The sequence below is a fragment of the Adelges cooleyi genome, unplaced genomic scaffold (assembly GCF_023614345.1).
Source record: "Adelges cooleyi isolate 19-005CV unplaced genomic scaffold, UGA_ACOO_1.1 ACOO_flye_CR_arks_rails_tigmint_CR_PRNA_651, whole genome shotgun sequence".
In the NCBI taxonomy this organism is placed as follows: domain Eukaryota; kingdom Metazoa; phylum Arthropoda; class Insecta; order Hemiptera; family Adelgidae; genus Adelges; species Adelges cooleyi.
This window is the reverse complement of record NW_026096352.1, coordinates 5469248-5483803: the sequence shown is the minus strand read 5'-3', so window position 1 is coordinate 5483803 and position 14556 is coordinate 5469248. Positions and strand designations below refer to the sequence as shown.

Here is a 14556-nt window from a genome sequence, read left to right as displayed (position 1 = left end):
TGGTTCCTATTCGAACTCTCATGTGAGTGCGTGTAAATGCGGCGGCGGGTACGTTATCGCGTTTATTATTACTGTACATACCGGGCGGTTTGCGCGGATCGTTCGAACGGCGGCGGCTGATGTAAAGTGCGTTACCAGGGGATAGGGGCGCAAAGGAATATGGGGAAAAAAGAGATCCGCCGCCGACCAGCGGCCGCACGCGGTTGCCGTGACAACGGTTGCGGACGGCGGGGTGGTGTGGCGGCCGGCGCACGCACCACCACCGCCGCCTTCGCCGCCGCCCGCCTGTCAGGAAGCACACATGCTCGACAGTCGACAGTCGACACACGGCCGACCGGCGTTGTCGAGTGCACTGCGTTTTCAAATCGGCGTTACAGCGAAACCGGACGGTGTCCGCGTGTTTCAACCGGTGCAGGTTTTCCCGTACGAATATCCCGGGTGTGCGTCAACCGACCGCGTTATTTTCGGTGCGATATGAACGGCCGTCAGCTGTGGTAAACGCCGGCATAACAACAATCTTATAGTATCTAAACGGACTAGCCAACAACAACACCACCGCCACGATGTCCCGCGGCGGGACGACGGATAACAGGTGCTCCAGAATAGGTGAGTACGCCGGATGTACGTTCAACGTGGTTGTGCTTTTAAACTTTTATAACTTAGCGTAGCGCACGATACATTTTCGTCGACGGAAAAGCCCGCTAGGGCGTGATTCAGACGCCGCTACAATAGCCGCCGTTACGCGCCCTAGCGACCGCTGAGCTGACACCACCCTGCGCACACCTATTGACTTAGTGGCCGATTATTTGAGAAGTTATTATGGAGTTTTCATGGGAAAAGTCATTTTTTCAAAACCCATCATGTACTTGAATTTTCGCTATTGACATGGTTACCTAAGTACCCGTCAAGCTTTCTCATAGGTCTTGTTGTTTTGTTTGGCACAAAACAAATTAGTGATAACTCTTAAAGCTAAACGCAAATAGATAATAGGCCTTTGGAGGTCTGAGCGCCCATATATTATCCTAAAATTAAATCCTAAAAATTAATAAATAATCTTGCGACAACGTTTTGGAAATCAATCATAAAAAATGGTTATCAGAAGAAATACATACAAGGATAGGCGTGGATACCGATAGGGCAGACTGTGCTTTTGCAATTTCAACTGGTTGAAATAAGTACTTGGGTCCTTCGATCCCCGACCCGGGTGACTGTGGGGCTTTTTTTTATATGACTGCTATTACCGGCTCAGAAAACCTGCTCGCGCCTATGCAAACAACAGTTTAGGATTAATATAGTGGCATTAAAAATTGAATTCCGTAAACGATGATCGTAGCACTAGTTCCACATCTGTACTCAAGCGGACTTATTTTTCTTTTTCTTAAATTAATTGGTGACGGTTCTATAAATTAACTGCGCTTGTTGAAAACAATAAACACAACTGATAAGACCAGTTTTGATTAGAATAAAATATAGGTACAAAAATGGGTAAGGGGCCAGACCGTTTTAAAGTTAATTTTGTCCACAACAATATTAATATTGGTATAATTGCTTTTCACGCAAACAACGTAGAGAACGTATGTTTGATTTTAAATAAATAAACTGAACCGTAAAAGCACAATCGTTATTACTTATTTGTATACAAAGTATTCTGATTTAAAATAAACAATTTTTTTGAATTTTGTTATAAAAAAAACTCAAGTCTAAGTATTCAGAATTTGGTACGAACACAAAAATGTTTTTATATGATCATTTCCACTTTCTGTATATTTCTATTCGTAGTGTAAAAAACGTTTTGCGCCCAAATCCCTTAGGCTTATATTTGTTTTATCGACCGTCGCAAGAGAGAATACCATAACCCCGCCCTCGCGTTTGTTTTCATGAAGGAAATTGCATTTCCCAAGAAAAACAGAATTACACAGCCGGAATGTCGGCTTTACCGTTTTCCGTTTTTAATGAAATCCAATTGCCTGTTTGACATTATACTAATAAAAATCGTCTCCCTTGTTACAAAGTTAGTATGTTTATTTATTTTTGTCCTATTCGAAGATTAAACGAACGCATAATCGCCATGATCGTCATAATAACAGGAAGTTAATAAATATTTAATAAGGATTCAATATTCATATTAATTATTAAAATAATAATATAGTTTTGTAAAATGTAATATAATTATTATAGTAATAAATAAATAATTATACCAACTTATAAACCAGGCAATAACTAATAAGTCCCAATTAGTTTCCATATTATGATATTAGTTTTTAAGTATTCTGAAACGGAATTATTTCAACCATCTATAATTTGTTTTGTGTATTATATTAAGTCTTATAAATTATAATTATATAACAAATAATATTGAGCTGATGATAATATTGTTGTTAGTTTAGGATATTTATTCTAAATATTATTATTATTTATTTATAATCAATGGCTTAGGATTATAATGTATGTAATACTACCATCAACTTGTAATTTTCATGTGGTAACTTATAACAATATCATTTAATTCATTCATTAAATCAATAATTTGTTCTAATAATAATGATTGGTTAATAGCATTGGACAATAGTCACTTTAAATATATTTTTGCTGGTATTTTAAAGCTATTTTCTACAAAAAATTGTATTTTATTCCCGGAAATCAACAATTGTTTGTGGTTGAAACTGACCTTACTTAACCTAATCTTCGGAATTATGTAGTTCGGTGTTGCTTTTATATGGCACAATGATGAATCATTAGTGTGAATCATCTATTAAATAATCATATGAAATATTATTATTATCAATTCAGATAAGGGCACTTTTTGTGTTTATTTTCTCTATGAGTTGTTCGACTACCGAAATCGGTATTTATGTTTGGAAATCTACTAGAGGTCAAAATTCCAAATTACAAAAATTATTCTTTATCATCATTATTATGCTACACGGTATTTTTTGTAGCGTCATTGATGAACACTATAAGTTTTTGGTCCGATTTTCAACGGTTAACGGTTTCGTTTTTTACACGTTATTATTTTGTATTAAAAAGTAATGATATTATATTACTACATTATTACCGTTCCCTAAAATATTATGACAAAACGACACGGCAGCCGGCACGTCGGCCGGCTGACGGCGGGATAGATGATGTATTCAAGCCGACTCAGCACCTGGCTTAACCAAAAAAAAATTTAAAAAAAACAAATAAATTGCCGAACGTAAAATAATTTTCGTAATCGTAGTGAAAACATTAATCTAACTAACGTGGTCAAATTGTACAATGTGCTTAAATAGTAGTATGTATACTATATTGACCGTGGTAGGTAAGCAGCGAGTCGTTCAAACCGATATGTTGACTCTTCGGTTCTGGCAGTGTAAGCACAAAATCCCGTGTGCAGTCTGTGCACGCATCTAAACTCTGCTCTACTATTTCCTTGTATATTACAAAAAAAAAAAAATCTCCATTTAACCATGTTTTCTAGCGATTGATGTATCATCGATGGAGACTCAGTCATGATGATGATAATTAGTGCGGCAGCAGCAATAGTTTTTCTGCTCACAGTTTTATTTTCTGGGAGAGTGAATCCGAACAATATAATAGGTATTGCGTTGACCAACCGACACTCGCGCAGAACAAAAAAAACAACAGCTGCGGTGTATCTAATTTTCGAAAAAATAAAACTTACCTCTTAAGGGGGAAATCGCGTATAATTAATATACGGAAGTCGACCGTGTCCAACTCGCCCCTACTGACTTGTTACATGCCCAAATATAATAAATGTTATAATATGTTTTAAGACACCCGACTACAGATATCATATGTACCTACTGGTTTAAGAATTTACACCCTCGGTATGTACGACTGCATTGTTATTTGTTTGGCGTTCGTCTAGTGACTCATTGAAGAAAAAAACGGCTTTTACAAAATCATGTATTACCAATGACCTTGGTTGTTGACCATTAACCATACTGTGTGTCGTAATAATTATTGACGTTGCTAGATCACGAGCTGTACCAAGATTACTTCGTCTGAACCGCAAGCCCAGTTTCGTTTTGTCTTTACATTATAATGTAAACTTTCACGAAACCATAAAAAATCGATTACCTTATTGTGTCATAATGTCGAACATCATATTCGTTGCATTACTGATGGGTATAATAGTATTTAAAAATAAAACCAAAGCTTTTCCAAGCTAAATGAAGCTGCACTATTGTGTCATATCGACAAAAACCTATTATCTCTATGTTTGATCGTGTTTGTTTTGTATTTTATTTCACGGTCGTTGTTCAATAAGATGTTTAAACATAAAGTTATCCATGTAAATGTTTCTCAGGTGCAATCAACTCGGTAGTAAATATTATTATTTTTTTACTTTGCTCCTTACTAAAATATTGTCATATGATATCTCCAATTTTAGAGTAAATATGACGTTGGATTAAAATTGGACGATCGATTATGTACAGTCATTATAAGATAAATCAATTATGTTGTTTTTGTATGCATCGGGCTGATGATTATTGTTTGCGTATTTCGACTATTTCCTGTTGATACCATTATTTATTTGACCGCCTATTATCTGAACCGCACTTTTTTTGTAGATTTTTTGTATAATATTTACTATGAAACAAATAATATGTGCTATAAGGCGTTTATAAGTTATTTAGAGCATATATATTTTATTTTAGGTACACTCATATGTAATATATATACATACATAAATATATATATATATATATGTATTAATTATTATTGTCATGTATCTATGCGTACTAGATGTGTTTAAGTACACAAACACATATTATATAGTTGGGCTGTTGGACAGCTGCGGTGTTGTATTAAAAAGCGTTTTTAAGGGGTTGTGATCGAAAGGGTGGGACGAGAGGTTGGCACAATTAGGCCTTTTTTGCAGTTTCCGGTTGAAAGGATCATGACACATATAGAACGACACTAGTGCACAACAGTCAACATTGCAACTTTATACACCTTGTGTATGGATTATACGGATAATTGTAGGTCACTAAAGCTTTCCATCGCATACAATCACGACTGCTGGTTCCAGATGTATCGGTTAATCGACTTAGGTTCATAGTTTATAAGTTAACTATTTTGCAATACATTCCTGGCCGAAATAAATTACGGCGATCTAGGACAGTTCGGCAACATTGTTTTTAATATTTTTAATATAAAACATAAACCATTTATAAAAAAAGTAAACAAAAATTTATATGCAAGGACAACACACATTTTTCGTAAATACTTTGTACAAAATAAAATATACTTAATAAGTATTTTCTATAGAAAAATGTAACTATAACATTTTGTGGACAATTGACATTTTGATTTAAATACAAATATAAAGTAGAATAAAAAAAAACGAATACATTTCATGTGCAAACCCGAGTTTCTGAATATCATTTTAAATTGCATTCGTTGTCACAACGTTTGATGATAACATAACATTGTAATAAGATACCAATTACAGTTTACTGCGAACAAAAATTGTAGATACCTACGCATTTTTATAATTCATGTCTAAACGATAAATATTGCATTCCTAATTATTTCAATTATCTGTAAATTCAATATTATCAAATTACAATATGTAACCCAATTGTAGGGTTTTATTTTAAATTAAAATTAAATACAATTTGCATAATATTTTTGTTTTATTTTCCAATCGCTGTAAACAAATATTTTGATCAAAAACATAAAATACTATCCGCATTATATGTGTCCATAATGTATTGAATACAGCATTACATCATACATTACAGCATTATATCATTATACTTCATACGTCATATACTTTTTTTGGTAATTCTATTTTAGGCGCATACCTATATAAAACCTATGTTAAATATATATTCGTCGCATCCATTTGGTGATCATAACGCTTGCCGTATTTCATATTTCCGTGGACTCTTTAAGACTATGTATTACAAAGTGATTAATAAGCTATTAAAAATTGACGATTATCTCAAAATAAAAATGCTTACTAAAATATTCTATAATTATTTCATAAAAATAATTATACAGCAATGAACTACTGTTCTTCCCGTGTTCATTTTCGAACTACGATAACCCTTATTTTTTATTATTCTAAAATTGTGGTCGACCAATTACATACAAGAAATTTAGCGCCGAAGCCATAACGCTAATCAGTCAATTTTGTTTACTCGAATTTGACGATTTCCCTTAAATCATTAAACTCAAGTGTAGAATAATTTATAATACAAACATAGTTTCGAGTTGTGTGTCAGAATTATCAATATCGATTGTGTCATTATGCTGTACTTCGAATTTCGCATTGAACTAGTTTTGTTTCCATGAACTATGCCATATATAAAAATAATTGATAAAATATAACAACAAAATCAGACAATCGAGTCCTTTGTGCACTAGTTTGTTTACAACTTATCGAGTGTAAATGATTACGCAGAATATAATTTTAACATAATAATTAGAAGTGGCAATAATGATATTATTGCTTAAGGGTGATTAATACGGATGTTGATTATTCTCCATTTAATAATTACCCATACCAGGTTTCGTGTAATCATTTTCTGTTGAAACGTTTTGATCGTGACGTTAAATTATTTTTTATCATAATACTAATGTTACTATTATGGAGCTGGGCTACGATGCTTGTTTCCGGATGTGCCGTACTGGTTTAGACAAAGGCAGGCATACCAACATTTTTACTTTATTTTAATCGTACCACTGGATATGCAAAAGCGTTTAACGTTCTTCCAGTGTAACGTAGACCAGATGATTATTGAAGGGTTTTACTTTTTTACAAAATAAATAAATAATTTTAATTTTTTTTTTTGTATGGTTTGAGGAATAATAGAATCCGGAAACTGGGTTCAAATATTAACTAGTAAATTTTAAATAGTTGCGAGGTACAAATCGTAAAGCGCGTTATTGGTCATTAGGGTATCTTGTTTCACCTGGGACACATGTCGCGTGTATATACACCAACCCGTGTGCACGTGTTACGAGGCCATTAGACCAGATGAAAACAGTAAGTAAGACTAAGAACAGGGAATAAGGGAAAAAATGATATTTAAAAGCGTACAGCAGCTCGTGCTGTGTTGGACAGGTGGTTACCGAAACGGAAGACGACCCTTCTTCAGCCCGTACTTGTGTACCTGGTGTGTTGTGTGCACGTGGCCTTTTTCTGTTTTGGACCTAAACAATATTGTGTGCGGCGCCTTGGTTCGTTGACGTACAGGAACAATATGTACAAACGATAACCGAAAAGGGTGCGTGAATTTTTTTTTGTCGTTTCTTATAGTGTTGTTTTTGCCATATAGACGTTAATACACCGAGCTGAGGGGTTGTTGGGGGCCTTACAAAATGGATAAAGTAAAAAAAAAGTAAAAATTCAGGTTTACTGTTGTACGTTTGTCCGAACCGAGTAAATATGGTCCTAGTTTGCCAATTGTCGTGACTGGTGATGAAAAAAAAATATGGTTTCGAAAAAAATAAGTATAACCAGCACGATGCCGTTGGTTACTAATTGAATGAAAAAATAATCTTGCCAGCGATTGTGTTGAGGAAAATCACTATTTTTTATAGCCGGGTGTTTGTCGCCGAATCCGTTTCGGTCTTCGTTCAAATTTTTGTCGTACGTTATGATATTATATCAATTATTTTTTCATTCATTCACAGCGGCCACCGTGCGGTAAACAAAATAACTGTATTATTACTATGACGTAATTCCTCATGTCGTTTATTGGACACAAAACGAAATCTGTTTTTCGGTCAGATTAGCTCGAGACAAATATCAGTCGGCTCACTAACCCGTGAAGAGCGAACCAGCTGTATAATAATATTGTAAGCCACAATTATGTGTCAACTGTTTGACGTTATATGAATCATCCTGTGTTCTTATATATAGTTCCGGTTTGCATTAGCGGTTGCCGGTTGTCAATACAGTCATCAAAACCTTTGGGGTGTTTATATTATTGTAATAGAACTTTTAGGTTGCCCATACCGCGTCTAAGATGATGTGTTATTACATAAATTATTTCTGCGTCAAGACTTCGTAAGACTAAGACAGAACACTTTATATACCAGCTGAGGCCCGAGGGGAAAGAATTATTATTATTTAGGTTCACCGACGCGAGTTTATATTTCTAACGTTCTTAGTAGAATACACGGTTTGCAAAATGTTAATGAAGCCGTCTACAAAAAAAGTGGAAATATAACACAGTCATGACACGTATACACGATAGACAGAGAGAGAGAGAGAGAAAGAAAGAATTGAGAACAACTAATGTGGCCTCGGTGTAAGCATGCAGGTGGAATCCAGGGGAAACCCGTTGAGTTGTTTCAATTACCATAACCTTAGATAACACAAGACCTACCCATCACTCCAAATCGTCCAGGAAATATAGTAGTGATGCGCTTCGACAAATTTAACCCTTATGAGCAAAACACGTGCCTTTTTTAGGTTAATTTTTGTTATTCCATAGCAAAACAAAATATTTCCTCATCGTGTATGTTTTTTGAAAACATACACGTACGGACATATTTTATGGATAGAGTTTAGACTTGTTCGATATTGGAAAAATATAATATTACCTAAATTTGTATTTTCTATAATGGTAAAAAGAAACTTCTACGCACTAAGGGTTAACGCACTAGTCGTTGTATAATAAGCCATATTTTCTACGTTTTAATGTTATTAATATTAATCATCTTTAAAAGCAGTACACTCTAGGCACGCACAAACTACTTGGAGAATTCGGAAGCCATTCGTTTTATGACCACATCCAATCTTTATTTTTAGGCTCAGAGAATAATTTTTTCCATCGTGTATTTCCTGTAGTGTGCCAAGCCGTACGATTCCCTGGAGTATATTAAATTTGTAAGTAATAAAACATAAATCTTTCAAATTAGTATTACTGCTCAGAAACTCATTTTACAGTATATTTGAATACAAATAGAAATATTTATACTTAAGGGAGTACTTACAAAAATAATTTAGGCTTGCCATTCGTAATAAACATCACGTTTTATTTGAAGATTTTTTCAAGTCTGAGTAATAGCTTAGGCAACGTGTTATATACTATAACTTAGAAGCAATGAGTAGGATGCATATTTTTGAGTGAAAATTAATCGATCATGAATGGTAGAGAATTACAATAAGACTCGTAATTCAATACATAATATATCAAATGGGTTTCAATAAAAATGTTTAAACCTCTTTACGTTATTCATTTTTGTATCAGTTAAATAAAAATAATAAAGCGTTTTACTGAATATCACAAATGAGCACAGAAAATAAAAGTAACCATTGCAAAGGCAACCAGTGTTCTGAATCTAAAATGCATATTATCAGACATTTAAATAATGAATTTCGTAGGTGACCAATTTGATCATTCCAACGTTTATAAATCGGTGAACAACGCACGGTTAGGTATAACATCTGAATTGTTTGATTTACCCCTTAAATTGATACTACTTTTGTAGAAAAGGCCTATTACAATACACGTAGTACCTCAAGGCTACTATAATACAGCGTCTACGCTAATGGTACCTGTAGCAATATAATATGATATTTACACTAAAAGTGCATGACAAGGTGACCTACCGGTAGCTGACAATGCCAATTAGGTAAAACTGCATCTTGCAATTTTCAGTTGGGTTATTCTTTAATAGTATGATTCACCGAATGGCGAATACTCCTAACTTACCTATATTATTTTAAACTATAGTAACATTTTTTACTATTATTGTCTAATTGTAAAATTTTTAAAAATATTAATACAAGTAAAAGCCTGAATAATATTTTTTTATAACTATACAACGATAATAATATTGAAAGTAAAAATAGAAAAATACACATTTCGGTAGATTTTTTCCGCCAAAAAACTTAAAATTCAACGATGAATTGCCTCATAAAATGTTATATGAGTAGATCGCAGATTTGATTGAATCTTATAGAAATCAGTTTTCAGACAAAATAAACTAGTGTACAAAGTTTTTGTCCAATAGTTAAAGTATATTATACTTGTATGGAAGTATACATTAAAAAGAAATTTGCTTAAAACATGAGGATTAATGATGATAGTTTATAAGAAATAAATGCACACGACTTTTTAAAAACAATACAAATTAATGCAATGTGCTATATTAATATTTATGAAAACCATTCATGTACTAATTCCCAGAGAGCTTCAAATGTCGCTTTTTTGGCGGAAACCCGAAAAGGTCAAGGTATGTGTTTGACGCAAGGGATCTAACCGGTATAGTAAACGATAACACACTGCCAACCTACCGAAGTACAAGATTTTTATTATAATTACCTATTACTTTTGAATCGGTTAACTAAAAACAATTTATTGTTTTTCAAACATCATTATTTGCTCTTTAATACAGACTATAAAAAAATTTAACAAAAAAAACACACAATGTAAAACACTTTGTTGGTTATAAATGTTGGGTCACAACGAGTACTATTACTCATTTGTTTACTTTCTGTGCAATTTGAAATTAAATTTTATCATGCCAAAAAAACCATCAACATAAATTTATTTTAAAGAAGTCTGCTAAACATAGTGTTTAAATTTACACTTTATCGACAATACTATAAACACACGTAAAGCAAACAATTCGAGTTGGTATAATATGTACTGAATTACTATTATTTGAAATAAATCAACACGTTTCATCGTGAAAGATTAATAAAAAATATTTTTTTTAGGACAATATTACGTAAGATTATAATAGTAACTACGTTGGCATTAGTCTAGTATTTTCATTATAATTTGCATTTCGTGTTTCTCGTACCGAAATTATAATCTGATCAAGAGTAAAACATAGTTATCATAGTATTATTGTAGAACTGGTTTTACAATGAGTTCGTCTGATCGACTGACCTGTCCGATTCGATTGTATTGTAATTCCTTACATTTTCGTTATCTAAGAAACTTACAATTACACATACCACATTTGGTACTTTAAGTATACTGTGTAATAATAAATATTGTAGTAACATACTATTATTACGAGTTATTTTTATTTAAAACCGTTGTATTTCTGAATTCAATTCGCTTGTTTATTTGTAAATAACCAAAGTGCAAAATGCTGGCTTGGACTCAATATTATACCTAACTCTATACGGTGGTTTTATTGTTACATATCTACCAATAGCCTTTTTTATTATTGTTAAGTATTCTGTATTTTACTTAACGGTTGAGGGGATGTGCAGGTAAAATGTCATTAGGCCACGCTCGGTAGCTACGTTCGGCCTGTTTCAACCACACGTTTATATAATAACTTTTCAGACAAATTAGGCTTATTTTACATAATATAGCAAAATAAAAGCATACAATATGACTGGATAGCTATTATTAGAAAAAAAATTACCTAACCTTTTTGCTTGTGCGATGACTGTTTTGATGAAGTATATTCGGGATAACTGGAAACGGCACAAAAATGATTTAATATTATAAAGGCTTGTTTCTCCATTGACCATGTCCTTTCGATCACAATTATTATTAAAAAAAAAAAATAGTTTTTTACGTTTAACACTGGAAAGGGTACACTGCACACGTTCACGGTTCAGACGATTTTAAAATAGGAACTCCCCCTGTTTAATAGTCTTTTAACTCTGGCTCCAGCAGTCTCCATTACAGTACTTAGTATATTAATCGTAAAGTACCGTAAGATTTATTTACACCACATTGTCTTCGTCTAAAATTAAACGAGGCAGTTGCGACATACGCCAACCATAATAACGTTCTCAAGTATAATGCATGTATGCACCCGCTCCGCCCTATTCGTTCGACAACGGTCGCATATAAAGTTTTATGGCGTTTTTTAAAACGGACAATCACAAATTATCCTTATGAGCTTCCGTTTATATTATTTTACTTGTTCCATATTATATTACTATGCGTTCCTCTTTTCGGCGATGGGCGACGATGAAGATTTCAACAAATATTAAACTACGGTATATTAAGATTTTAATTATTAGATACGAGCGCACTTAAAGCTATAATAAACTAAAGTGAACTTTTATTCATTGTGAGTCGCAATAACATGAATCACATACACAGACTACTGATTGTTATCAGACGACTTTGCTAATGCTAATATGCTTTTTACGGTCGTACAAATTACTGTGACATCAGTATGCACTTTCAGGTTTTGCTAAATGTACATTGAAATTAATTTTGTTGCTACCGGACTATAGAACCGTGGAAATCGCTATCTTATAATTATTCCGTGTTAATATGTATAGTTTTTTTTAAAAATAAATCTTACATAATTTGAAATATACTTTCGTAGCTCTTATTGTTTGTTGCAATTAAAGTTTACCGACGTCGACGAAAAATGGATGAAGCTCGTTGAGTTATCCAAATGTTTTTTTTATACTTAAAAACGCAACAGTATAATAACTTTATTTTCGTTGAATTTATCACAATAAGTATTATAGTGATAAGCGTATTCATAGACTTCTGTGATTAAAACTAGTAACTTTGTGGGAGATTTTTTTAAAAATATTATGTACTTGTAAGCAAATGTCTGAAATGTACAAACTTAAACATGTATCTTATAAACTTATAACTTGAATTTTAATATTTTCTTATCTTAAGTATTATTTTATTTTAGATTTAATTATATCGAAGAAACATTTCACCACAGTACATTAAATTACATAATATTTCACGTTGTGTATTACTAATTACAACAATTTGTCTGTCTTTAGAACTTTTGGGGTTTAGACATTTCGTATTCGTGACGAGAAGACTTTTTTTTATTAATATATAATTTTGCATGGCATATATTTAAATTGAGTTAACACGAGTTATTTAAAGAATAAATAAGGTAGTGTTAGCTATTAAAATCATTATTGTTTGTGGTACTGATTCAAGTGTAGTGATTAGTTTATATTAAGTAGCATTAATATTATTTATTTAGTAATTTTTACCAACATTACGAATTACTCGAACAACTTTACTTTAATTGCATAAATGTGTTTCTAACAATCTGATAAGGCAAACTTCCGAAAAAATTGGGCTGATTGAAGTCGTTAGCAGTTTTAAAATAAATTCTAAAACTGTTTGAGTTCTAAAATCCAATAAAGGGCACCATGCTGACATGAAAAACAGCTTAAAAATAAAAATAAATAACGTTATCTTTCCTAATTATTTTATTATTTATAATATGTAATACGTAATGAATTTGAACGTTTGTTTTATAACACAATGTATAATCGGCTATCAGTAACTTGTCTTAAAATGCATCTATATGTATGTATACTGCAACACCGGTTTTGTATGCAGTTAACTCTAAAACGTATGAGTCACGGCTTGTTGACAGGTTTAAAAGGGGATTCACGGTTTATTCTGGTTTCACTTTCAAATATTATGTGAATGAGACTTCTTTAGTATTATAGATACTACCAAATGGTACCGAACCCTGTAATGAACTGCATTATGGCATCCCGACGCCTCCGACGTATACATACTTTAATTATTAATGAGTATACAGTGTCTCTATACCGAAGTCTGAAGTGTTAACATTTAATTAGTTAACTATTTGAACAATCAGCTTATTATCATTAGAATTTAATATGTAGTTAATTTTATTAAAACACAGATTTTTCTTAGTATACTAAAAGAACTACATTTTTTAAATAAAAAATTGTGTGATCTAAGCGGAAAATGTAGCTACTGTAAATCCGAATTAACACATAGTATTGTTTTTTTTTTTGGTTTCTTAGAATGATTTAACAGTATTACTTATTTACTAAGTAAACAATTACAGAGTTAAACTAATTTAATATTTAAAGGAAAATTTTGCCGTCACGGATAGGAATGCCGGCCTTAGGAGTATGTATTGTTTAGCGTGGCCAAATTTAATTACACATAATGTGCATCATATATGCTATACCACAATTATTACCCTTAACCCTAGCTGTACAAAAACAACACTGTGTGTGTGTTTATCCATTTTACACAACCATTTAGAAAGACCCAAAGGGAATTCGCATTAGGTTGTGTTATTGATTTTATTCCAATTTTACATCTGTATGAGCCTAATCGTTTTACAAATATGTGCTTTTCGAATGTCGAAAAATTCTATTGATTGTTAAGATAACTTAGTGCCGGTTAGGTTAGGTTCAAACTATTTATTTATACGTATGTTGGATATCATTACTTACCTAATATAGTATAGTATAGATTTAATAGGATGAATGATGTAGGAACTGCACTAAATATTTAATGATTCATTAATCTCTTAACGAACGTTAATTGAACCCAGCAAAAACAGTTAACAACACATGTCATATATTCTGGAGGATGAGTGGATTGTAGCATAATTTTTTTTGTGCGTGCGTTGTTACTAAACTGCACTAAATTTTAAATCTAATAACTTAAAAAGTAGTTATTTCAAATTAGCTATCGACCAGTCTAAAGTTTTAGATAATTTTTCTTAATTTTAAAAGTAAGATTATATAAACGTTACCATTTAAAAATCTTAAAATTATGAAGTTTTAACATATAAGATATGGGATTATATTGTTGATAATTATATCAAATTTGGGCTAACTGATAA

General features: G+C 32.4%; 1 protein-coding gene across 2 annotated transcripts in view; it reads left to right on the top strand.

Annotated features, from left to right (window-relative positions):
- Window positions 1-306: 306 nt before the first annotated feature.
- Window positions 307-14556, top strand: part of LOC126844299 (myosin-I heavy chain) — a 45154-nt gene continuing 30904 nt past the window's right edge. For both annotated transcript variants that reach the window (XM_050582395.1, XM_050582394.1), the window contains exon 1: window positions 307-606. In XM_050582395.1, the coding sequence (XP_050438352.1) occupies window positions 564-606 (43 nt within the window). In that variant the 5' untranslated portion in view covers window positions 307-563. The remainder of the gene's footprint in view (window positions 607-14556) is intronic.